General features: G+C 33.1%; 1 protein-coding gene across 2 annotated transcripts in view; it reads left to right on the top strand.

Moving 5' to 3' along the window:
• Smc6 (structural maintenance of chromosomes 6) overlaps nucleotides 1-27,236 on the top strand; it is a 71,909-nt gene that overhangs the window by 23,747 nt on the left and 20,926 nt on the right. For both annotated transcript variants that reach the window (XM_027937780.2, XM_071601354.1), the window contains exons 8-21: nucleotides 447-548; nucleotides 4,690-4,809; nucleotides 4,909-5,007; nucleotides 7,303-7,449; nucleotides 7,766-7,854; nucleotides 8,022-8,186; nucleotides 8,603-8,781; nucleotides 10,108-10,312; nucleotides 16,456-16,570; nucleotides 17,788-17,948; nucleotides 20,817-20,952; nucleotides 21,814-21,894; nucleotides 22,972-23,142; nucleotides 26,362-26,499. In XM_027937780.2, the coding sequence (XP_027793581.2) occupies nucleotides 447-548; nucleotides 4,690-4,809; nucleotides 4,909-5,007; nucleotides 7,303-7,449; nucleotides 7,766-7,854; nucleotides 8,022-8,186; nucleotides 8,603-8,781; nucleotides 10,108-10,312; nucleotides 16,456-16,570; nucleotides 17,788-17,948; nucleotides 20,817-20,952; nucleotides 21,814-21,894; nucleotides 22,972-23,142; nucleotides 26,362-26,499 (1,908 nt within the window). The remainder of the gene's footprint in view (nucleotides 1-446; nucleotides 549-4,689; nucleotides 4,810-4,908; nucleotides 5,008-7,302; nucleotides 7,450-7,765; nucleotides 7,855-8,021; nucleotides 8,187-8,602; nucleotides 8,782-10,107; nucleotides 10,313-16,455; nucleotides 16,571-17,787; nucleotides 17,949-20,816; nucleotides 20,953-21,813; nucleotides 21,895-22,971; nucleotides 23,143-26,361; nucleotides 26,500-27,236) is intronic.

Raw genomic sequence — 27,236 nt, 5'->3', positions numbered from 1 at the left:
AAAGGCATCAACCAACTAGTACTAAAACTTACTGTAGCCTTTTGAATGAGTTTGTATTTCATAGTCTAAAAGTTGAAGATGAACTAAGATCAAAGATAAGAATATTTCCTGTCATTTTTGCTTCAAGAATGGAACAGTTGGTGAAAATGAGCTTTCAGAATATTATTATCATCATACTTTAAGGTGTTTTTCTCCCCTTCATGGGGTTAAGAGCTTTTGCAAATAAATGTACACATGTGAACTTATAGCAAGTTCAGTAAATTCAAGTATAAAATTAGATGTATTCTTTTGTATTTATGTATACGTGCTGTGCTTTTAATAAAATCTTTGCATAATTGGTCTAAAATTTTTTATGGACAAAATTTTTCTTTGTATTTTTTACATTTTTCTATGAAAGTTTATTAATTCTCAATTATGTTTTTCTTTTTTTTTTTTTTTTGATAAAGTTCTTCATGAAAGCAACCCAACTTGAACAGATGAAGGAAGATTATTCATACATTATGGAAACAAAAGAAAGAACAAAGGAGCAGATAAATCAAGGGGAAGAGGTTTGTAGATAGTGTAAATCTTTTTGAAATTAGCCAAATTTCTATAGTACTTAAGATAAATGGTATGGTAAAATTATATACCTATGTACTGATATATATCTGAACAAAACTACTAATATTTTTATAGCACTATGTGAAGTATGTGATGTGTTGTGGTTTTTATGTGTAGGATATTTTTAGCCTCTACTTTTTGCTTTGTAATAATGGATCTTTACCTGTCTTCTGCATTAGGCCATAAACTAGAGAACATGACACCATCTTGTTTTCTTATTCTTTGATACATGACTAATTAGTTTCATAATAAAATATCCCTAAGTCCCACTATAAATAATTTTAAAACTAACATTTATTGTACTGGACTAATAAGCAAGTCTCAAGTTGATATTAAACAATATTAATTTATAATTACATAGGGTAGATGATCATTGTATTCTAATGTTAACATTCTTTAAGCTACTGATAACTCAGTAGTAGATGTCATATCAGTACTCTTCAACTTGTCAATCATGAAGATTGCTAGAATTTTAAGTCACTTCCTGTATTAACTTTTCATCACTGTAACCAAAATACCTGACGAGAACAACTCAAAGGTGAAAAAGTTTATTTTGGCTCAGTTTCAATCCATGGTCAGCAGACTCCATCACTCTGGTCCTGATGTGAGGCAGAACATTATGGTGGAAGAATGTGGCAAGGGAAAACTGTTTACCTCATGACATTCAGTAGGAAGAACCAGGGACAAAATATATAATACTCAAAGCACACATCCAGTGACCTACTTCTTTCAGTTACAGTTTGTTCATACCTGTAGTTAAAACCTAGTAATTCATTAAAATTATTCATCAAGTGGATTCACCTGCTGTTCATGTTAGAGTGCTCAGAAAGTAATCAATTCATCTCCTGAGTTAGCACAGGATTTTGGGGAGGGATACCTCATATCCAAACACAGCACTTCTGTCAACCATCACTTCAGTTTATTTTTACATCAGCTATATTTTGCTCTTATACTTTCTTTATATTTCTGAATATACTTCTGTCTAATAATAACACACCTCACAGTCATATAAGATTAAAACATTTTAGCTATTTAAATACTACATTGAATCCCACCTGTTTTACATGATTCCATATCTTGTTCTTTTGTTTAGTTTTAAAAACTAGTTGAGCTTTCAGCATCTTTTTAGCTTGAACTTGTGAGACAGAATTTTACTAATGACTGACTTATGCTTCTAAAAAAATTTTAAGAAATGCATATTTTAACTTAGGTTTATAATTGTAATTGTGTGGTTCAAGAAGTAAAAACTAAGAAATCAAGTTTACTTTTTTCCATATCATTCTTTCACACCTAGATTATGTGGTGTGCAAGGGTCTACTATAACCCATAGAATTAATACAGCACATTCTCCTAGACTATGTATCATTATTGGGGAAGGAAAATATTTGCATTTTTTTAAAAAAACACATAGGATACACTACAATAATTATTGTAAAAAATTATAAATTGATACTTTGAAGGAATTTGTTTCTTGAGATACTTAGGATTAAAGACCCACTTTCTTCATGGTATATTTTGTCTTCAGTAGTTAAAAATATTTCTTCCCTAGGGCTGGGGTTGTGGCTAAGTTGTAGAACACTCCCCTAGCATGTGTGAGGCCTTGAGTTCGATCCTCAGTACCACTTAAAAATAAATTAAAAAATAAAGATATTGTGTCTAACTAAAAAATAAATATTTAAAAAAAAAATTCTTCCCTATATCTTGTAGCAGAATTCTGCCTGCATAAAATTAATAAGAAATGTTTTTCTAATTGAGTAAATGCCCCTTAATCGCAAACTCTAGATTTGAATAGTTAAATCTTCAAGAAATAGTACATGAAAGTTGGAACTAGGAATGATTCTATCAGCAAATATTATATATATACATAGCATTGTGTTTTGTCCATAGGCATATAGTGACAAAACTAATATCAATGTTTTTGAGGTCCTAGACTTAACCATTCAGTAGGAAATATAGACAGTAAATGATATGATTAAGATGAGCACTACCAAAGGAGCTATAGACTTTGGCAGTTTGTAAAAAGCACTTAGTAGGGTGCTGTCAGTGGGTGTTGGTAGCAATAGGGAGGAATTATTGAGGAAGTGATATGTAAAATGAGAACCGCAGAATGAATAATACCAGGCAAAAGATGGTGAGAGTAAGGAAGGGTGTTTTAAGAAATAACATGGTAGTGGTGGGCTAGAAAGCCTTTGATGCTTTCCTTACAGTTTGAAAAACTGCAAGAATTATAGAATAGCTAGGATGAAGGATACAGGAGTTAGAGATAAGAGGTCAAGATTATGTGGGGCCTTGTACAACTCACCGGTAGTGGAAGACATGAAAGTGGATGAATTGATTAAATTTCTGTTTTCTCTAGATTCTGCTATAGAAGAGAGTGAGTTACAATAAGGAAAGAACAGATGTAGGGAGATCAACAAAGAAGGTATCATTGTTCGTAGAGAGGAAGAAGAACTTTGAAATGATTTGGGTGGATGTGTGGGGCATGGAGGGGAAAGATGAGACAGGAAGTATCAGGGATGATTGACTTTCAGATTAATCGTTTCAGCAGTAGAGTATATTGAATCAGGAAACTTGGAAAGAGGAGCTGGTTTTCTTTTGCTTTTTGTTTTGTTTTTAAGACAATATCATTTTGAATGCATTGATTTTGAAGTGCTAATGTGACATCCAAGTGAAATTGTAAAATGGAAAGTTGCATATTATGTGAAGAATACAGATATCAACTCTGGCCTTTATTTGGCAGTTATCAATATACTATTTAAGTCATAGGAATAATTTAGATTGCTGAGGGGGAGAGGAAAGGCAGATCCAAGTCTCAGCCATGGAAATGGTCATGGAATCCATATAAGCCAAGGGAAGAGAGAATTGAGATTGACTAAGTCACGATTATGCAATATATGGTCAGATACTATGAGTATTGACAAAAACGAGCTGTATTCAATGACAATAATCTTTATAGATGACTGTGGCAAGACAGGTTTCATTACTAGGGGGAAAACAGTTTCCAGACTTGTGGAGCTGGAAAATGTGAGAAAATGGAAAAGATGGAGATAATTTTGATGAAATTTGGTTGAAAAAGGAAGAATTTTAGAGGAAGAGGTAGGGATAGGGATGGGTAGTGGTGGTTTTGTTTGTTTCTCAAAAAATAAGTATATAAAGTTTAAAGCAAAGTAATGGAAAGGAGTTAATGAAGAGGGTCAAGTGGAAAGAAGAATAAAAAGATAAAATTGAAAATCAGTGGATTTAGACCATTGAGAGTCAAAGGGGATGAAGTCCAATCTGTGCAGGGATAGAGGCTGGATTTAGGTGTAATGAAGCCCCCTGTCTTTTGCAGTAGGGCTGCTTTACATTAATAGATTAGGTTATTGGAAGTAGGAGGGAGTTCCTGTCTGTCTTTTATATTCTCTAAAGCTGGAGGCAGGGAGAATGAGTGAGGGAGCTAGATGACAGTTGTGTATGAGATTTGAAAAGAGTGATAATGGATTAAAATTATCCTAGAGAAAGGGAAAGTGAATTGAATGGGGGGAAGTAAGGTCTACAATGTTAAGGCTCTTGTAGGGTATGGAAAGCATGAATGAAGGGGAAAGACTATATCAGGTACACAGAATATGAAGTCTGGAAGCCCTTCACAAGCTGATCTGATGACTTGATACTTGATATTTGGTGATTTTATTTATGAAAAATATTTTGAGGAATAAATCGCTTCTAATTTTTCAATTATCTTTGGAATGGGTACTGATTATGTTTTAAGGATAAATCAGCCTATCTTTCATATATGGAATAAAGAGAGAAAATGGGACAGTGAATTTTGGCACTTATCTATACTTGTGTAGTTTTGACCTTTAATTCCTGTGCTTGTCTTCATCTGAAGAATATTTGGCCCAAGTTTTAGTGCAGAAATTAGCAAAACTATTGCACCTAGCAAACATATGCCAAAGAACCAAAAATACATTTATTTTCAATTTAGTAATTTTCTAACAAATCTTTATGTAGTATTTGTATAGGCATTGTTTTCAAAATAAATAAATTTGTAAAAAAATTTTTGTTTAATGTTATTAAGAAATATATCCTTTTTTCCCCTCTCATTTTAAGCGACTTACTGAACTAAAGCGCCAGTGTTTGGAGAAAGAAGAACGTTTTCAGAGTATCGCTGGCTTAAGTACAATGAAGACTAATTTAGAGTATTTGAAACATGAAATGGCTTGGGCAGTGGTAATTTTCACCTAATTAATTATTCACATATATTTGTAACATATGCAGTATATTTGGGGACTGCTAGTCTCAGTGATTTGCTGTATAATTTCTTTTTAGGTCAATGAAATTGAAAAACAATTGAATGCTATCAGAGATAATATCAAAATTGGAGAAGATCGTGCTGCTAGACTTGATAGGAAAATGGAAGAACAACAGGTTGTTAAATCTTTTTATATAGGTGTATTAGGTTAAATCCTGTGAGATTGCTGATATTAGATAACTTATGGCCTACAAAAGTGGCAGTTTAAACCTATATTTTATCTATACTTGAATTTCTTGTTCAGTTGAAGTAGACCTACACTCATTCCAAGGACTATGGTGATAACCATCTTTTGAAAAAAAAAAATACTGTGTTTGGCTATCTCAACCTGTTTGAGGCTAGGGTTGCATATCTTTCAGGCATGTGGACATGACAGAGAGATATTAGAACATGAAGCTTTCACTCTTGGGTTCATTTTAAGGAGTTGAAACACAAAAGACCTGAGAAATGAGAGGTACCAAGATGATAGAGTGATATCAAAGCTAACTCAAGAAGTATAAGAACTGAGAACTGAAAATAATGCCCAGAGATTGCTAATGGAACTTTAAGGGAACTGATTTTTAGATCTTAGAACCCAGATTTCCTGTCAGGATTTCATATAGCTAGAAACATGTTAGATAACTTATTAGGCTAGATTAATTTTAACCTGAAATTTAAAAGCTCATGTAAAAAGTATTCTGTCTAAAATCTAAGAAGACCATAAATATATTCCCCATGGGCCTAGAGATCGAAGTTGGTTGAAACACTGAGCAATATCCCCAGTAATTTATATTTTTATTTTGAGATGGATTCTCACTAAATCCCAAGGCTGGCCTCAAACTTGCAATCCACCTGCCTTAGTCTCCCAAGTTGCTGGGATTACAGAATTGTGCCACCACACTTGGCTTTCCTTTTAAGGATTATGGCATTAATCCATCAAAGGTAATAATTGAGTATTCAAAAACAATAGAAATGGTGAAGATAGTACATTTACTTAGTGATCTCTGGAATGAGGTTCTTTTACCCTCTTCAGATAATAAATGGAAGTTCGACCATACCCACATCTCTCACCTCAGATTTTCTGAGAGAATATTCTGAAATTTTCTCTGTAAGTATTTTTCTCCTTAGACATCTCTCAATGTAACTATGGAACCCAGTCAGAGAAATAGTTGGATACCTCTTTTTCTCATGATGATATTTAGTTTTGGTAAACCTTGCTCCACTTAATAATTTCAGCACTCTTCAAAAATCTTCACAGTAAATGACAAATTTTTGAAGGGTAAGGACTATCTTGTTTTATCTATATCTTTCCCAGCCTTTACATAAAGCCTTTCACAAAGTGTACACCTGATTTTCACTTGTAGAATTGAGGTTTGTTTTTCCTTTCTTTCTTTCTTTATTTTAATTAGGTGTATATGACAGACTGCATTTTGATTCATTGAACACAATTGCAGCACAACTTTACGTTTCTATGGTTGTACACAGTGTAGTAGAATGAGTTTTGAATTGAAGGTTTCTGCAGTATTTCATGGCCAGGTATGGTGGCACATGCCTATAATCCTAGTGACTTGGGAGGCTGAGTCAGGAGGATTGCAAGTGAAACCTTGAGCAACTTAGCAAGACACTGTCTCAAAAGTAAAAAAAAAAAGGATTGGGAATGTGAATCAGTGGTTAAGTGCCTCTTGATTCGATCCTGTCTTCAAATAAAAAGTGTCTAAATCAGACTTTAAACTTTTTGTTTAGAACCTAACTTAAAATGATTTGAATGAATGTTCATATCATGAATCATGTTTAGTTCATGTAACACCTAAGTCTTTTTAAAATTTTTATTAAACCATAATTCTTCAGCATATTGCCTTTGGGTGGTTTCATGTTACAATGACAGAGTTTAATAGTTGTGACAGAGACCCTATGGCCCATAACGTCTGAAGTACAGAAGTATGGCCCTTACCACCTAAAGTCTGCCTTTCATAGAGAATATTGGTGACTCCTGTGTAAATAGTTCACCAGTTTTTTCTCTTTAGTCCATGCCTATTATCAGTATCTCATTTTGGTCCCTTAAGATTTCCTTTTCCTTTATTTTTTTAAATACCATTGTGCTTTCCACTTGCTTTCAGAGTGATCTGACATGCAGATTTGTTCATATCTTGTCCTTTGTAGTCTAGAAGATTCCATTTTAAGCTGTTTATCATGAATTGTTTTATTTGAAGACAATTGTTTTATACTTGTATCCCCAGGTGATTAGCATATTTGTTGGATAACTGTGAGTTAAAATTAAGTTACATTTTAGTATTTTATATAATTACGTTTGTTTACCTAGTGTCTCGTGAAGTTAAATTTATTTTTGGTATGTAAACTGTATAACTTTTTGAGTTTTTCCTCTTTATTGATGAAAAATGAGATATACTCAAATTATGTCATTTTTGTTAAAGGTCAGACTTAATGAAGCAGAGAAAAAATACAAGGATATTCAAGATAAACTAGAAAAGATTAGTCAGGAGACAAATGCACGAGCACCAGAATGTATGGCATTGAAAGCAGATGTCACTGCTAAGAAAAGGGCCTATAATGAAGCTGAGGTGAGAAAATGTTCTGACCCGGAAAAGTAAAGCTGCATAGTGAATATAAAGATTGTTCATCTATTTTTTTGAATTGTTCATCTGTTTTTTAAGAGTGGGTGTATATCTGCATTAAAATCTGTGTTGCTTCTATGCTTTAAAAATATAGTTATTTCAAGTGGCTGTGAATACTTTTATTATAAAAATGTTTTTTGGTGCATAGTTAGCCTCTGATTTGAAAATCTGACAGCAGTAGACTTGAATGGAATACTTGTTTTTTCGTTTTACTAAAGAATGTTTAGTTTTTGTTGTTGTTTTTTTTTTTTTTTTTTTTTAGGTTTTATATAACCGTTCTCTAAATGAATATAAAGCATTAAAGAAAGATGATGAGCAGCTGTGTAAAAGAATTGAAGAACTGAAAAAAAGGTAAGGTAGTTGTTTTGTAGTTTTCATGAATACTTTTGTGACAAAGTAATCTAGGTGCAATGGAGTATTATGTTTTCTGTATTATTGTTAGTGTAACTAATACATTGGCTTATGCCTTTAAAATGTTTTTTATGTAACAGTTTTCACTTTTCTTTCTTTATTGTTAGCACTGATCAGTCTTTGGAACCTGAGAGGTTGGAAAGGCAAAAAAAAATTTGTTGGTTAAAAGACAGAGTAAAGGCCTTACAGGACCAGGAAAATTCAATCAATCAAGAGATTGAACAGTTTCAACAAGCCATAGAAAAGGATAAAGAAGAATATACTAAAATTAGGTAAGCTGCAACATCCTTAAAATAATTTTTTTCAACTACTTCAATTTTTATATAGCTTTAATCTGTATTTGAAGAGAAATCCTGGGGTGTTTGTTTGTTTTTCAAATAAGGGATCTTTTAAAATAACTTTTCCAAGACTTTTCTTAAATTTGTACATTTGGACAGTTTTTTAGATTCCTGGTTCATTACTTTTGCAACATTTTCTTCATAGTAAGTTTTGAGGACTGCCAACAACTTTTGTCTTGTAGTGTAATTTATTTTCAAATAAAAAACTCTGCCTTTCATTTTTAGGGTATCTGGGTTATTCAATGGTATATAAGAATTAAGGGCATACCAATAACTGTTTCTATGTAACTGTCACATATTTATACAGTATGTATAACTGTCTCTTCTGGTTTTCTACTTTTATTTTTTAGGGGCGAAGAACTAGATGTGAAGCATGCACTGAACTATAATCAGAGGCAATTGAAAGAACTGAAGGATAGTAAAACTGATAGACTGAAAAGATTTGGCTCTCATGTTCCAGCTCTTTTGGAGGCAATTGATGAAGCTTACAGACGGGGACACTTTACCCATAAACCTGTAGGCCCTTTAGGTATTTGTCATGATTTAGTGAGGATATAATAAACATTAGGAATGAGTTTCTGTCTTCACCAAGGGTGGGGGTCTATTGAATCTAGGTATATGGAGACAGGGTCTCACTGAGTTGCTTAGCACCTCAGTTTTGCTGAGGCTGTCTTTGAACTTACAACCCTCCTTCCTCAGCCTCCCAAGCTGCTTGGATTATAGGCTAGGTATATAGTTTTGTGTGGACTTTTAATTGTACTAGTTTTTAAAATAATGATAAAATCACTTTAAATTTTATAGCTTTCTTTTTGTACCTGTAAAGCATAAAACATTAAACATTCTTTCGAGAAAGAAAACTTAAGGAATCTTAATAGTTTAATAGTCTGGTTCTTTTATTTTTCCTTCCCAAAATGAATAGCTGGATAAAATAATTTGGATGTAATTGATTAATGAGATAATCCAGTGGCATCAAGATATAGTGAAAAGAACACTCACCTGAATTTTATGTAGCCCTGATAAAAAGACTTATCTTAGGTTTTTATTTGTATTTATTTATTTGTTTTTATTGATTTTTTTTAAATGACAGTGGAATGCATTACAATTCTTATTACACATATACAGCACAATTTTTTTCATATCTCTGGTTGTTTATAAAGTATGTGTCTTCCTACATGTACTTTGGATAATGATGTTCATCACATTCCACCATCCTTGCTAACCCCTGCCCCCTCCTTTTCTCTCCCACCCCTTTATCTTAGTTTTCTGTTTAGGCTGGACATCATAATTTCTAAATTTTCTTTCAATTTTAAAATCTTCATAAATACCTGACATTTGAATTTTTCTAAATCAAGTTCTCCTGGGAGTTATCTCGGATTCTGTATACCATTAGGTAAAAATGATGCTATAAACATAAATACATTTTAATACTAAGCTGCTGCATTTAACCATGGCAGTAATGTCTCTTCATTTAAATATGTACTTATATAATAGCATCCATTTTAGTGGATGAGACTTTTTTTTCCCAGTGAAATCTAAAAATCAAAGCAGTTTTATAGAAAATAATAAAGGCTTAAATTCAAAACACCAATGAGGGTTGCAGAAATGTAAACTTACATAGAAAAGCCACTGTTGACGTACATTAGCGTGGGATGGTTTTATTCAAAGGATTTGGTGTGTTTCCTCCCTAGGGTATCCAGTGGGTATGTGGGTATTTTCAGCTGAGATAAAATAAGATCTGCAATATCATTTAAGCAGCTTTATATGAAAATATTAAGTCATTTATGAATTATAAAAAAATTATATTAATATTTCAAAATAAGTATCTTGAGCCCCTCTATGATTTTCTCACTTTTAGGAGCTTGCATTCATCTTCGGGACCCCGAGCATGCTTTGGCTATTGAATCCTGTTTAAAAGGACTACTCCAAGCCTATTGTTGCCATAACCATGCTGATGAAAGAGTACTTCAGGCACTGATGAAAAGGTTTTATCCACCAGGGACTTCACGGCCACAGATAATAGTTTCTGAATTTCGGAATGAGATGTATGATGTAAGACACAGGTAATCAAATTAAATCCTGTTTCTCTTTTTACTTAATCATGTGCAATGTAAGAAAGAGTTAATGCTTTTAATGTTAACCATATGGATTTATAAAATTCCATCAAACCACTCTACTTTCAGTGTAGGCATTGGAGAAACATAAATAAGAGGTTCTTTAAGAAGGTTGAGGTTTTTACTGAAGTCTGTTGTGGGGAGAGTTCAAGGACACAGAAGTTGTATGGTGTAGAAACTATACCAAGGAGGGAACTAGTATAGACCTAGCCAAATTAAGAGGGGATCCTAGAGAAGGAACATTGGCATTCCTTACCCACAATTAAACTCTGAAAGTGATTTACAGAATTTATAAAAAGCTTTGTTTTCCTTCGATGACCCTAACAAACCTCAAAAGCACAATACCTGAACTGACTTATTTGTTAACTACTGGCCAGTCAGTGAGCCAGCCACAGTGGTGTTCACCTGTAGGCCCACCTACTTAGTAGACTGAAGAAGAATCCCTTGAGTCTAGTGGTTTAAGGCCAGTATAGGCAACTTAGCCAAACCCGTCTCGAAAAAGAAAAAAGATTTATCTGTATATTCTCAGATCCCATTTTAAAATTCATTTCCCATCTCCATGTTTTCTTATAAACCCTTTGTGTGTGAGTGTGTGTTTTAATAAGCTTAATGCCATGTTCTGCACATTTGAGTAAATTTGCATGTCTTTTTAAAAATTCTTTATGGGCTTTGATGAAATTGGATAAGATACATATGTAGTTTAAATGAAGAAGTCATCAAGTCATATGATGTAAGTTGGTCAGGGAAGAATTCAGAAAAGAGATGATAACTGCTCAGTTTTTTAACTGGTGAGTTTGTCAAGTGACAGAAAAAGCTAATTGCCTTCTAGGTAAATAAAATACTATGTGAAAGATGCATGAAGGCATGACATTGTAAATTATTTTCCTAAAAAATAGCATTTGGAATTTTTATAGGAGGGAATAGATTAAAAGAGAGATAAGGCACAAAATCAGTAAGACTTATTAATTAGAAGAGAAGGAAAAATCAAGAATGACTTTTAGGTTTCTTGCTAGAATAACTAACTGAATGATATGCTATCAAGTGATTTAGAGAGAAGTATGAGGGGAAAAAGTAAATTTGTCAAAAGTACATAAAGTCCTGTTTTGAAGTGTTGATTTTGAACTATAGGCTATAGATAAGTATTTGGGAGTGAGGAGTAAAGTGTTTTCTCCTTCTTCCTGAAAATTTGACCTATGTTTATCTCCAGCTCTGATCCCAGGTTTCTAAAACCTGATAAAAATGAAATTTCATTTGTGCTACCAGACAACATTATTTAATGATAAAAATGACCCATGACAGGTTAGTGTGACTGGACTGGGAGAATTTGGCACACCTGGTATGCATGACGACTCCTATAATCAGCTATTTTCCTTATGAAGAACTTATGAAGTTGTTATGAGAGATAGTGACTTCTGTGAGGAATATTCTTCAACTTGCACTGTCATTTTGGAACCAAGAAAGAATAGTCCGGAAGAGCTGTACCAATTGCTCTATGAACTGCCACAGGGACCCCTGTGAAGGGGAATGCCTGGAATTGCCCTGCTCGCACACTGTGTTTTCTGGCCTATGTGATTTCCAGTTGCTTATAACGTGTTGGATTTGAGGGGTGCAAATGTGAGCTAAGTTTATGTTGTACGATATCCCTTGTTTTGGAAGTTGGTGAGTTCATATGCTGAGAACTGGATCTCAGGAGTTGGGTGGAAGGCTTGGGGATTTTCTGATTAAGGGTTTAGACTAGTTACCACAAATCTGAGAGGGAGCTGAATCAAAGTCCTCCAGAGGCTGCAGGATTTTTCACTATTAATGTGTGTTTATTTATAGATGTCAAAGGAGAATGTGTCCTGATGGATTAATACTATAATAAAGGTTTTTAGGACAGAAGAAGAGGAAGGAAGGAGTGAAGATGCTATTGAGAAAATAGTTCAAAGAAAGCGAGGTCCGGGGAAAATGTTTAGGTCAGCCTGCATAAGACTAGGCAGCAGGTTTGACATCAGTCTGGCAGGATGGGATAGAAAGCTGTGGTAAGACAGAAATTTAGAGTTTAATGAAAAGAGGTACTGGTGGTACTAAATCCATGTTTTGACTTCAAGAGTAGGTTGCTGAAGCACAGAGTTGTTGAAATTAGTGGAAGAAGTTAGATTCTAGTTCTTTTTATTGACAGGATATTGACAAGAGTCCTGAATATATTTAATATTATCAACTCTAGTTGCCTCATGCACACATTTTGAAGGATTTATTTTTGTATGTGTAAATAACTTTGGCAGTGTAAATTGTGATTCAAATGCTAAATTTAAAACTTGGACATGTTATATTAATGTAAAAAAGAATAGTGAAATACTAGTAGAATATCTGCATGCATCAGATAATTAAGACTCATTTCATTCATTTAAGCTTACATTAGATAATGAAGGTACCTAGCAATATGCCTAGCTCCCAGGGAAGCAGATAGTCAGGAACTATATAGTTCCCCTTTTTATCAAGAGAGACACTTCTTTTTAGCAATAGTAAAAGCTGCTGGGCTACATATCCTTCCAGTACTCACCCATAACCATGTCTGCATGTATTCTCTTACCTCTTTCTCAATAAAAGACGTGTTTTTTTCTCTCTAATGCTGTTCTGTTTGTGCTCAGAATCACATACTTTCTTGCTTGACTTGTGAACTCTTTTTAAAAAATAACTCCTCAGCCACACACTTTCCATTGACTTCTTATCTCTTTAAACATAGGTCAGACTCTTCCTAAGGTATACTTTGCACTCAGTATTTTGAGGCACTACTCTCTGCTCCTAAAATATTCATTATATTCTCCAGTTATTTTTTTGTTGCCATCTCTAAAGGAAATACATATATATTTTTGTATATATATTTACTTAGGCATTAGATACTATTAGATACACCTTACTTAAATCTTTTACCCCTTTTGTTATTATGACACCATTTTCTTGATTGGTCTACCTAGTAGATGCTTCTTGACCTATTTTGTAGGCTTTTCTTCATCTACTCCTTTCATTAAGGTGCTTCTGCCATCTATGTTCATGGTCTCCTCTCTTATTCTCACTATGTATTCTTAATATATTCTTACATTTGTAGACATTAAAAATGTGCCAGGTTTTAAGCATGTTTTTTCCTGTACTTTAAATTTGATTATGGTATTTTTCCTTTTACTCAGCTATTAGAAATGACATTATTAAGTGATTTTATAAAGCCTAATTAGGATCATAAAATTATTTTGTCCTGGAACTTCTTTTACCAGTGAAGCCCATATGCTACCTTCAATTTTATGCATAGTTTTCCTCTGCCTTTTGTGTCTTCTTCAGGCTTTCTACCTAGCTTGGTGTGGTCAGCCCGTTTCATAGTATCCTTTCCTTGTTGCCTTCCACTGACATCTCATTGCTAATGTCTTTTCTGCTTTGACTTCTGAACTAATTTTATAACATCTTTCAACCTCCTCCAATTGATAGTAATGTAATTAGTTGTAACATAATTAATTATGAAGTAAATCCCTCATAAGGATAGCAAAAGGAAAGCATGGTGGCAAGTTGGTGCCGTAGAGCAAACTGTTATAGCAGCTCCATCTAATGATGGTATGTGCTTGCTCAGATTTCACCAGAATCTCCTACTGCCTCCTCCTCTCATAGTCTCCTCTTCCCTTTCCGTTATCTCCTTGGTTTCTACTTTGTTCCATTGATATTGCTTCGCATTTTCTAGAGCATCCACTCCTTGTTCTTTGCTTCCACTTGTTTCTCCTTCCACTTGAATTCTCTCCTAATAAGGCCATTTAGCTCTCAGTATCTCATTTCTGTTTTCCTTCATTAGGAAAACTCTGCAAAAGCAGATGTCTGTATCTCCATATTCTTTCTTCCCCTTTAATCTTGAACCTATTCCAGTCCTTTTGTCTTTATTTTTTGTACTAGGGATTGAACTCGGGGGTACTTTACCACTGAGCTACATCACTAGCCCTTTTTATATTTTTATTTTGAGACAGGGACTCACTAAGTTGCTGAGGTTGGCCTAAAACTTTTGATCTTTTGCCCCAGCCTCACATGTCGCTGGGATTACAGGTACTCGCCAAAGTGCCAGGCTTCAGCAAACCTTACAGTGCTGAATTTGATAATCAGCTTTTACTATATTTACTGACTTGAATTATTAGCAGTATTTGGATTTGTTGATCATTTCATTCTTCCTAAAACACATTTTTCACTTGGTGCCCAGGACTATGCACTTCTGATTTTCCTAATTCCCCAAGTGTTCTGTTTTAGTATTTTTGCTTTTTCCTCCTCACCTCTGACTATATCAGCATTCCATACCTCTCCTTAGAGTATGTATTATTTCTCCTGAAGTGAACTCACCCATTTTGATGGCTTTAAATACATACGATTACCGAACGACATCTCTACTTGGCTCTTTTTTCTGAATTTTCCACTTAGATGTCCCTAGGCATTCCAAATGTAACAGGTCTAAAAGTCAAACTCCTGATTTCCACCCTGAAACCTACTCCTATAATCCCTTCCTTTTCATTTTTCCATTCCCAAGCCAAATATCCATCATTTTTGACTCAGCTATGCCACACCTTGTTGGCTGAACATTAAAAATCTATGCAGAGTCTGAATACTTGTAGCTTCCATTCTTGTTCATGCCATCCTCATGTTTCACTTGAATATTGCAGTCAATTCTGGTTATCTGACACAACAGTCTTAGGACAGCAGTCAGATCCTGTCATTTTTCTGTACAAAGCACCATAAAACTTCATCTCTTTCCTTTATCAAGGGCCCATGTGATTTGCCTTCCCACCGTGTTTCCTCTCTTGAATCTATAAGGGTTCTCCTTGACTGTTTAGTCTGCCACTGCGCACTGGCTACATGGTCTTTCCTATGTACTTTTCAGAGCCTTTGCAATTGTTCTTCCCCATGAATCTCTCATTTGCTCAGATGTCTGCCCAGTGAGGTTTTTATTGCCTGTTTTTGTGTGTGAGCAAGCATTATGTTGCAACCTTTGCCTCCTTTTTTCCTTATATTTTCCTTTAACAAAATGTAAGCTATGCTCCATGAGAAGCTTTTTTGTTTTTTGTTTTTGTTTTTAAGGATCGTGTTTTAGAAACCAGGGATCAGAGATGGAAATAAACAAGTAAGCATAGGTTAGATTCTTATGCAGAGAGAAAACACTTTATCCCTAACTCCCAAATACTTATGTCTAGCCTAAAGGTTCTCTACTGTCTGGAATAGCACCTTGCACATAGTTAGGTGCTCAGCAAATACATGTTGAATTAATGCATGAAGACGTATAAAACATATAAAGGTGTTGACTTGTTTTGAAATCCTAGGACTGACTAAAAACTCTTAAGAATACTATAGTTGCTTCCCTTCAGTAACTTATTGATTCAGTACCTACTGTTCTTAGTATGTTCATCTTTCAATGCTCTTAATAGCTCATGTGTTTCAAATTTAATTGAAAGATTGAATGTCTCTTACGGATCCCAAATTTCAATTTGTAAGAATATCTTTTCTCTGTTGATAATAAACTTTACTTCATTTTTTTATTGTTTTGTATCAGTAGAACAATTGTGTAACTATTAAAGATGTATTTTAATTCACTGTGCTCCATCATCCTATATAGAATTGAGAACTTGGGACTTAATGGATCTTAATTAATTAACTTATGTTTACGTATGATTACAGTGGGAGATTTAAGGAAATTTTAACCATTATAATAAGCAAAAGGGCTTAAAGGTTAAGAATACAAATTCTAAAATCTATACTGCCTAGTTAAAGTCCTTGCACAGTCTTATTCGCTAGTGTTATGACAATAGGGAACTTAAACTCTGAAACATCCTCATCTGGGAAAAAAAATGGAGAGAATGATTAAGTAATAAGCTTAGCACAGTGCTTAGCACATAGCATTATATAGATATTAACTAAGTAAATTTTTAGATTTAGATTTTTAAATTTAACTAAGCAGGTATGTTTACAGATGTTATCAGATATTTTTTCATCTGATTATCTTTCCCATTAAATATATACAATTTTTACATATATAAAATTTACACACATATTTATAATTATAAAGTTTGTTAAGTTTTGTCTCTTTTATCTCCTAGAGCTGCTCATCATCCAGAGTTCCCAACAGTTCTGACAGCTTTAGAAATAGATAATGCAGTTGTTGCTAATAGCCTAATCGACATGAGGGGCATAGAGACAGTGCTGCTAATCAAAGTAAGACCAGATGCTTGTTGTATTTTATGTTACTTTAAAATTTTCAAAACTCAAGGTGGTTTTATAAACTCCTTTCTTTATCATGAAAAATTTTATGTTTCACCATTTTACTTTACGCTAGAAAAACCTATAGGGTAATATAGAACTAATTGGCTTGTATGTTTTTTTGCCTCGGGTAACTTTATAACTTTGGACTATTCTTTGTGAAATAATGTCACAAATAAATATTGTTCTTTTGGTACACAGTACTATAACATTTTTGGTTCATTTTTTTCTTGATTTGCTGCCAAGTTCATTTTTTATTTGCTTATATATATTTACCTATACAAGTGTGTGTATACATGTATACATCTATATACATACATATATATATATATATATATATATATATATATATATATAACTCTACCTTTTAAATAAAGTACTTGATATTTTGTAAATTTTTTCCTATACCTTTGTGCTCTGTGAAAATTAAATGATACTTACTTTCCAACTGTACATGTATTTTTGTATACTTGTTAGATTAGATCATCATATTTTGTCTTATCTATTGACAAGTTGCTGAGCAGCGGGCAGGAAATTTAAAACAGAAATCTGTAATTGAGACAACCTAATTGTTTCTCATTAATGGAAATTTAAAAATAAAGGTTTTGATATCCCAGATATGTACCCATGAACATTTCTACTATAATTGTGAGTTTGGCTCTCAGGTTTTAGAAATATACTTGAAAATAAATAACGAAGCCTTGCTCAGAAAGTCTGTCCCTAGAGAGGTTTATGAGGCCTTGAGTAAGCCTCATCTTCTTTTTATTTCCTCGAGGGCTTAAGTATTTCCAGGCTTTCTCTATATAATTTCATATGCTGATCTTTTCTTAAATTTTGCTAGCCATTCATAGCATTTAGAAAAACTTATTGTATGAACTTTTCTAAAGTAAATGTATTTATGTGAAAAGTTACTTAAAATAACTTAATTTGAAGTCTACCAATTTATCATAAAGCATTTTTTCAGTTGTTTAGTGACTATATATAGTTTTAATTCCTTGAATCTGGAACTTGTTTTTGAAATTTTTATGTTAACTTCATGACATTGCATTTGAACGTTCAAAAAAACTTGAATTATATTAAAATAATAAAGACAGGTAATATTTTAAAATTGTGCCTATTGGAAATTCTTTGACATTGTTTTAAAAATGTATTTTCCCCCTCTATTGTTCTAGAATAATTCTGTAGCTCGTGCAGTTATGCAGTTTCAAAAGCCACCCAAAAATTGTAGAGAAGCTTTTACTGCTGATGGTGACCAAGTTTTTGCAGGACGTTATTATTCATCTGAAAATACACGACCTAAGTTCCTAAGCAGAGATGTGGATTCTGAAATAAGGTTAGAGTCAAGTTTATCTTTATTGCATTATTCCCACTTCCTTTGAGCTTCAGTTTCATTCATTAAAGTTATTTAAACAACGAACTGTAACTTATCTTGGTGTTAGCTTCTTATAAGATCCTTTAAGTAGATGTGAAATTATGGGTTGACTGTGATCCCAGTGGCTCTGGAGGCTAAGACAGGAGGATGGTGAGTTGAAAACCAGTCTCAGCAATGGCGAGACACTAAGTAACTCAGTGAGACCCTGTCTCAAAATAAAATATAAAATAGGGCTGGGGATGTGGATCCGAGGTTGAGTACCCCTGAGTTCAATCCCTGGTTACTCCCCACCAAAAAAAAGAAAGAAAGAATAAAAATGTAAATGAGCTATATCACTGTGTCTACCATTTCGTTCTGCTGATTTTTCTCAGGGTCATTTGCTGGTTTCACTGTGGCTAATGCTCCTTATCATGTCTCTGACTGGTACTCTGAGTTGTACCATTCTAGAAAGAACATCAATCAACACAGTTAGAACATATGCCTAGAAAACTAGAGCTATTAAAGGAGACAAACTGAGAAATTATATAAAAAACTAATAATGTACTTAATGAGATTTAAGAGCATGCATGAAGAATTTTTGTACTATAAATAATCATGATTTCTGACCTGAATTAATTCAGTTGATAAATGGATAGGTTGTGCCTGTATTGATGACTTAAGAATATAAATAAAAGAAAACACAGAATATAAATAAAAGAAATATTTAAGAAAATGGAGCAACGTATTCTAAATGACTTGTATGTTTAGGGAAAATGAGAGTTTAGTTGCAATAGTTGAGTATTATTTTCAACTAATACTCATCATTTTAATGTGAAAGCAGCATAAAATAACAAGTACTGAAAGGTTTAGTAAAACTTATTATTTAGCAACAGAAAAAAGTTGAAGGACCAGCAGCTTGACTGCTGTGACATTGGTTTTATTCATTATCCCAATGTGGTTTTGAGTTATAAAAGTACATATAATACGTAAGCAAGCTTTCAGAATAATTACTAGTATAATTACTAATTTTATAAAAATATTGTCTACCTGGGCTTGGGAGTCTGATGCAAGAGCTGCAAGATCAAGATTAGCCTGGGTGACTAAATAGAAACAGAACTCAGTGGTACAACACCCCTGGGTTCAATCCCCAGTACCCATCCCCCCCCCCCCCCAAAAAAAGTTACTTCTTCCATTTTTTTAAGTTTTCAAAATAATAACATTTTTATAGACTTTTAAAAGTCTGTTTTTCAAATTTTTTTCTTTCATTTGTTCAGACAACAAATATTTAGTGATCACCCAACGTGACCTACCATGCCATGTGCTAATCTAGGCACAAAGTTCATCTGAAAACAGAGTACACAGAAATTCTTTCTTGGAGCTTGAATTAAGCAAGGGGAAGTAAACTACTTGAAAGCCAGGTCAGGTTAGATGGTTATCTGCTGTGGAAAGAGACAAAGCAGAGTAGGAATTGGGAATGAGGTACATACTCAGGGAGCGTGCTGGTCCCACACATACAACTCACATACGTAGCTTGGGTTTAGTATATCTTTCAGTAGGTAGCAAATGTTCTTTCTCCACGTAAGACTGAATTAAAAACTAAAGAGCAGCACTGTACAAAAATGGTAATAATTAGTCCTATCTAGAAAGAATGAAATTGTCATATTCAGCAGTTTTTTGAATGAGTTATGTTGGTTTCTTGAATTTTTGCTGATGCTCAGAACATTGTATAACATTAGTCTTTGATCATTTTGTTTTTATTTTTTGTTTAGTCTCAAGGTTCCATATTTGTTTACTTAGTAAATTTTGGTTTTAGCAAAATATCTGTTAGTTAATAATGATATAGATTTGTTTATGATGAAGTAAATATTTTATATTAGATGCTTAGGAGCCATATTAAAGCTTTGCATCTGGCTCCATTTTTATCATTCATCATTTATTCGGCTGACATTTAGTGAGTTTTCTTTTAATTTGAAATTGTACCAAGGTAGGATTTTATATACCAGTATATAGTTTATGTACTGTTTTACCTAGCAACTGAAAGGAACAAAGGGCTGGTGATATTGAAGCATGGACTGAAAAATTGTTTCAAATTTCAGAGGTATTAAAATGTGGGAAAATATGCATTTCAGTGTAATTCGGCCAACTCTCTCAACCAGGAAAAAGTTGTTCATAACTGCAAAGATGGTTTTCTGTCTCTAGGCACACAGGTTTCAGACAGAAGATTGGATCAGTCAGGCAGGGAAAGATTGCTTCCAAAGCCACTTGACTCTGTTGCCTCCTTATGCATTCTTGGCATATTTCTTTTTTCCCACAAACTGAAAATGTTGAGCTGTTACATCCGTTTTCATCACTCTGCCTTTGTGTATTTTTTGTTGTTGTTGTTGTTTAATTCTCCCCTAGTTGACAGAGCTTATAAAAGCTTTAAAGAATGCAATAAAGTTGTCTCTTCTCTCACACACACTTTTGTGTTTCCATAGTTCTATGGATATGTAGTACTAGTACTCTCACATTTACATTTTCGTGTGACAGTTTTTTCCTGGTTTTATTGCTTTTGAGGAATCATGTCTTAATTCTGTTTCTACCTCTTCCTATTACTGTGCCCACATTCATAGCACATGTGAGACATATTGTTAAGGAAATAAGTAAAACTTGACTCCAGTTTAGGAGATAATCACATTTCTGTTATAATAGATTTGTATTTTATTAATAATTTGTTCAAATTATAAACTGGTTTAGTGGAAGAGGATTTTGTAAACAAGTTATTACAAATAAGCTTTTCTGTAACAATCTAAAATATTTATTATATTGAGAAATAGATTGAAAGTACTTTTTCATCTTCTCTTGATCAAGTGACTTGGAAAATGAGGTTGAAAATAAGAAGGCCCAGATAGTAAATCTTCAGCAGCATCTATCTGCCCTTGAAAAGGATACTAAACACAATGAAGATCTTCTTAAAAGATGCCAACTACATTATAAAGAGTTAAAGGTAAAAAGCAAAACATAATTTTGTTTTTCTCATTTTAACACTTTAAAGTTTATTTTGGAATTTTGTCACTTCAGGTAGTTCTTAAACGCTTTGGCCCCCAAGCCCTTACATTCTTAAATGAGCTTTCATTTATGTGGATTATATCTATCAACTTTTATACCTTTAAAAATTAAAGTAAAATTTTTGGCTAAGTGTAAAACTAAGAATATTTAATAATGAATTTAAAATAATATGAAAAATATATTCTTCAAAACCAAAAAGATTTAGTGAGAAGATTGGCATTTTTAGATTTTTGTAATTTCTAATGTCTGTTTTTATAAAATTCACTTGATTTATGTCAATTTTTGCATTCAGACCCTTGTGATATTATAAATCACAACCATCTGTACAATTATGAGAAAATGCTCACAAGAGTGATAAATTATGCTTTAGTGTTTTTATGAAAGTAATTTTGACCATGAAGACTTTCTTAAAGGGTCTGGGGATGCCTGAGGGTTACTTGAATCTTAGTTTGAGAATCACTAGGTTAGAGTAATTGAGAGTTTGTGTGTTTCAGAAAAATACTTAGTGTACTCAAAAATGTCATCATTTTAAAATTCTAAGATGGATTAATTTTATGTTTATTGTGTGTGGGAACGGATTAGCAATGAGAATGATGATGGAAGAATTTATTTCTTTCTAACTTCCTTTGGTTTGTTTATTACTAAGGTACCCCTTTTGTCAATTATGGGATCTTTCTGGGTCATATAGCTTTATGGATTAATGCATTCATTATCTTTTCCAAGTGTTTTCTCTCTTTCTTCTTCCTCTTCCTCTTCTTCTTCTTCTTATGTTATTAAATTCTGAATGCTTTCCTTTCAGATGAAAATAAGAAAAAGTATTTCCGAAATTCGGGAACTTGAGAATATAGAAGAACACCAGTCTGTAGATATTGCAACCTTGGTAAAATTCATCTCTTCAGTTGAATATAATGTTAATCAATAAAATTGTCATATAGGTTAATGGCCATCAAATCTCAGCTTTTTTTTAATCCTTTAGTTAAAGCTACTTTTTATGATTGATATCTCCACTCATAATTATGTTAGAAACTAACTGAACTTCAGGCATGTTTTGTGTAGATAACTTTTATGCATAGTTGATTTTGTCTTCTGCTACATGAAATAAAAACTTCATCACAAACTTAATTATGCTTCTGTACAGTGGCCCATTTTGGCACTCTCAGTTAAACAGCATCAGTACAAGTGGACAGAGATGGCAGTACCACCTTTGAGTCAGTCATATTTTCTCTCTGCCTTTCCTTCCTTGTTTTCTTTTTTCCTAAGTTAATGGCTCCCATTTTAATTCTCCATGTATTCATTATTCTGTATTTATCTTGTTCCAGCATCCATTTATGACATTCAGCTTATTTTTTTCTGAGCTGCAGTAAACAGTAAGATAAATTTTGCATCTTGTTAAAAAATAGCCACTGTTTGTCAAGTGTCTGTCTGCCTATCTGGCAGGATATTAAATGTTGAAAAATAAGCAGTGAACAAAGCAGCAAAGTCCCATGCTGACAGAACTTCATTCTCATGGCACTTGCTATGGCTTTTTACTAGAAATGTTTCCACTTTTTATTTTTCTGCTTTTAATACCTTTTATTGATAGATTAAATTTCATGAAGGCATGGACTATGTCTTCAGTTTGGTAACACCTAACACATTGTGTGGCATGAGGTAAATATATTTATATGTACCCCCTTTTTAAAAAAAGGTTAGTAGACAAAAGTTAGTCCTTTTGATTATGATCTCAAGCAGAATATCATTTGACTTATCTACTAAATATCTTTCCTTCTTATTTTTGAACTTCTTCTTTTTTTTTTTTACTTTCTAATTTACCATTAAGGATATGAAAAAATTCTCATGTGTTTATCTTTGATACAATTTGTCTATAGTCTGTAGTTTCGTCTCACAGAATTGTTTCTTTTTTTTCCCCCCTGTTTGATAAAAGTCTATTAACTCTGTAATCTTTAAATGTTATCAGGAAGATGAAGCTCAAGAAAATAAAATAAAAATGAAAATGGTTGAGAAAAACATGGAGCAACAAAAAGAAAATTTGGAACATCATAAAAGTCTTAAAGTAGAAGCAGAAAACAAGTATGATGCAATTAAACTAAAAATTAATCAGCTGTCAGAGCTAGCAGATCCACTTAAGGTATTTATCACTGTTATCCTGTTTTTTCTATACTTTATGTTTTAGTTTTATATCCAAAGTGTTCTTATGGATATTACCCTGTCAGAATTATTGATTAAATGTAAATATAACCAGATTATGAATATATATAATTTATTGTATAAACATAAACACGTTATAAGTGGTAGGAACCAGATTGTCATCATTTTTCAATTACTATAAAACACCTTTGCCTGTAGGAGAATAAACCACTAGATTTCTCTCTATTTCCTCCCCACAATTTTTGCTTTTGTTGCCTCTTTATTTTGTGATATATTTTTTTTTCCAGGACCAAAAGTTAGGGACATTTTACACATTTATACCGTTACTTGTGCTCACCTGCTCTTTTGTCGCTCCTTTCCTTTAATAATGGATTAATTGCTGTAAAACACAAATTGAAATAAAGTCCTACCCAACTCCTGTTTATCAGCATATCAGTACATACCAGGCTAAAGTCAGTTAATTTTTTGTTTTTAGCATAAGCTCTTTGAGACTACATTTAAGGAAATGTAAGTATTTAACAAGTAAAGTTTCCATCTTGCTAAATAGCTTAGTTCTCAAGTAGCTTATTGTCATTATATTTATGAATAACTCATTTCAGAACCTCAAATTTGATTTATGAGACTCTGAGAAGAGATAATAATGTATTTTTAAGGGAGAAATTTATATTGATATCACCCTAATTTTCAGGGAAATTGCCCCTTGAATCAAAATGTATTTAGATATTTTTAAAATTTAAAAGAATTTACAGTATAGGAACTTTACTTGTCTTCATTGAAAATTTTAGGAACGTAATTTGGAGAATTGAGAAAAGATGTGAGGGAGTTGGAGGAGAACTGCCCAGAACAGCTCTTCCCTGTGGTGTTGGTGGTTTTCCTGCAGCTGTCTTATGTTTAACTGGGATTCCTACCTGCCTCTATAACCTAAGGAGACTGAACTTCTTTCTTTTTAGGCTGAGAAGAATAAAAAGAGAAAGGAGGCTGATAAATGAGTGAAGAGGATTATAAAATTTAACTGCAGAGTAGAAAGAAAGAAAAATATTCAAAATAATATTGAGAAAGATAAATGAGAAAATAGTTACTATAAGAAGCAAGAATTAAAAAGACTAAATATTTAAGAATAGAGAATAATGTAAGCTTAGTTTTTAAAAGAAAATAAATAGAATAAATAAACATTAAGAATTTCAATAATAGGGACTGGGGATGTAGCTCAGTTGGTAAAGTCCTTGCCTCACATGCACAAGGCCCTGGGTTCAATCCCCAGTACCAGTAAAAAGAAAAAAAAATAGAATTTCAATATTAGGAAAAGTTAAATTAATTCAGGACTCCAGAGTTAACAGTGAAATTATTTTAAAAAGAAAAATTGAACATTATACCCATAGATAATTAAAATAGGGTTACTTAATCAAAATGATGTACTCAATACAGAAAAGAGCAAACTTAGCATGTAAATTATTTGTTTCAGGTAAAGTAAAAATGAGAAATGATGAGGAATAGCTATTTTTCTGTGTGTTGTCTTGTTTTGTGTTTGTTTTTTTGCAATGCTGGGGATGAAACTGAGGACCTCATGCCTGCTAGGCAAGCACTCCATCACAGGGTTACATACCCCAGCTGTATTCTGTTCTTTTAGGGATTTCTAGCTTAAAGCAGTTCTTGGATCTAGGAGTAGTCCTTAAATAAGTTCAAGAGCAGAAACTGGGCAGAAGGCAATAAGAATTCTTGATCTTAGCTCTTAACCTTGGCTGCAGATCATTGAAGGTAGGAGGTGGGTCCTTCAGTAAACTTGCATGTAATTAGCCAGGAGACTTTTTCCTTCTCTATGTCAGGACACACTAGCTGTCAAGAACAGTCTGACCAAGAGGATTTAGGTAATAAAATAATGTGATTCCTCAGAATATTCCATCACAATATATTAGCACCTTCCAGATATAATCATCTTTTTGCGATTAGGATTTTCATTTTATGATGAGGGGTAGTACAGATGTAGAGTGCTGTACTTAAATATGTAGTCATTGAAGTCTTAGCCTAGGGACTGCCCCCCTACACACACACACACACTTTGAACAGTTAGTTATTTTGATGTACACTTGCGAACATAGTGCTTTTGTTATAAATTAAATCCTTTGTACAGGAAATGGCATCTGCATTCAGCCTGTGAACATACATTGTCTGTAGGAGGGTCTCTTGATTTCTGATGTGGATAGTTATTTCCTTTTCTGAATATCTGTTTTCTTTTATGATATCCTTTGGGATTGTTTATTTCTGTCTGTATAGCTATGATTCTTGACACTAAACATGATGATTATGGTATATTTGACCAATATCAGCTGAAGTATAAATACAAGTGAACTGATTAAACTAACTAAAATTTATTTGGTGGTTCTTATCAGTAGCCTTTAAAAAGTCATTTTATTGAGATAACTGATGTACAATAAATACACATATGTAAATGTACAATTTGGTAAGTTTTGACATCTATAAACCTGTGAAACTTTCCCCACAATCAGAAAAAAGGACATAATCTTTCATGCCCTTAAATTTCTTATGTTCCTTTTTAATCTCTCCCTCCCTGTTTCCTGACCCTTATATTTAGATAGCCACCATTTCATTTCTATTACCGTAGTTTGTGCATTTTCTAGGATTATTTTCACTAGTCCCCACTAAACCACAATTTCACTTACTTTGGTTTCAGTTACCCTGGTCAACTGCAGTCCAAAATACTACTTGTATTGACTCAAGAAAGAGACCACATTGACATTATGTATATTGTTATAATTATTCTTTTGTTATTATTAATCTCTTGTGCCTAGTGTGTAGTAAAAACATAGCAATATAAGGTTAATTAATGTCCATGGGGTTTTGGAATATATCCCCACAAATTAAGAGGGCACCACTGTATCCAGCATTTACATTATTTTAAGTTTTTTTAAGGCAAATGATTCTCTATAAACTACCTTATTTACAAAAAATATAATTGAATGTATCATAACGTATGGAGACTTCTTATAAAAAATTGGATATAAAGTGATTTCTTAATTTTGGGAAACACCTTACTTCAGACATGTTGTGAACATAAACTCTTAATCCTTTATTCTTCATGCAGCATAATCCTACCCATTTTACTGAGTTGTTAATTTTATATCTGGACTGGAAAATTTTTTAAAAGTAATCTTTATAGATTGTTTTGTTTTTATTCAAACAGGATGAATTAAACCTTGCTGATGCTGAAGTGGATAATCAAAAACGAGGGAAGCGGCATTATGAAGAAAAACAAAAAGAACACTTGGATACCTTAAATAAAAAGAAACGAGAACTGGACATGAAAGTAAAGGAGCTGGAGGTTAACCATAACTTTTTAAATTTCATGTTTATCTTTTTATTGTAGCCTTACTCATGATTATTAAAGTGTATTTTCTCTAATGTCATGTTTCTGAAAACAGACAAATGTTGAATTTCTGTCTTTTATAGTTAAACAGGTGTTTGGATGAATCACCACAAGAAGAGGCTTAGGGACCCTCAAAGTGTGAGGACTGAATAGATAAGACTCCTTCTATCCCATAGCAGTATACATGGCTGATAAAATGGCACTCACCTGGCTAATATAGCTGCCTACTTGGCCAGCATACTATCAGAAAAAGGCACCCCTTCATTTGAGACTCTGGGGTGTGGGTTGGGCTCCACTTTAGCTCCTGTCAGTCACACTTGTTGACAACTAAGCAGCAACCTTGACTTTAGGGAATAAATTGAAGCTAGTCTTGTAACTAGATGGATTCCAGTTTTGCTTTTATAATCTTAAGGAAAACAATTTAATCATTTCCCTATTTGTACTTGTAATAGAGAAGGTTTTGAGTATAAAATAAGTGTTGTATGTAAAAGTTCTTCTTATTTTTGCATTATTTACAAATAATAGGGTCTTTTGGTGTGTGTGCTTTTAATACCATTGGTGTTCAGATTGCATCGTAAAGCACATGGAAAGTTGTGTCAGACCTCAGGTCCTTGGGTGCTGACTTTTTGTCATTGCTCTTTTAAGTTTATATATAGTGAATGTAATACTCTGTTTTTTTTTTTTTGTTATTA

Source organism: Marmota flaviventris, chromosome 14 (genome assembly GCF_047511675.1).
Source record: "Marmota flaviventris isolate mMarFla1 chromosome 14, mMarFla1.hap1, whole genome shotgun sequence".
Classification (NCBI taxonomy): domain Eukaryota; kingdom Metazoa; phylum Chordata; class Mammalia; order Rodentia; family Sciuridae; genus Marmota; species Marmota flaviventris.
The sequence above is the reverse complement of the archived record's forward strand: the minus strand, read 5'-3'. Positions and strand labels throughout refer to the sequence as shown.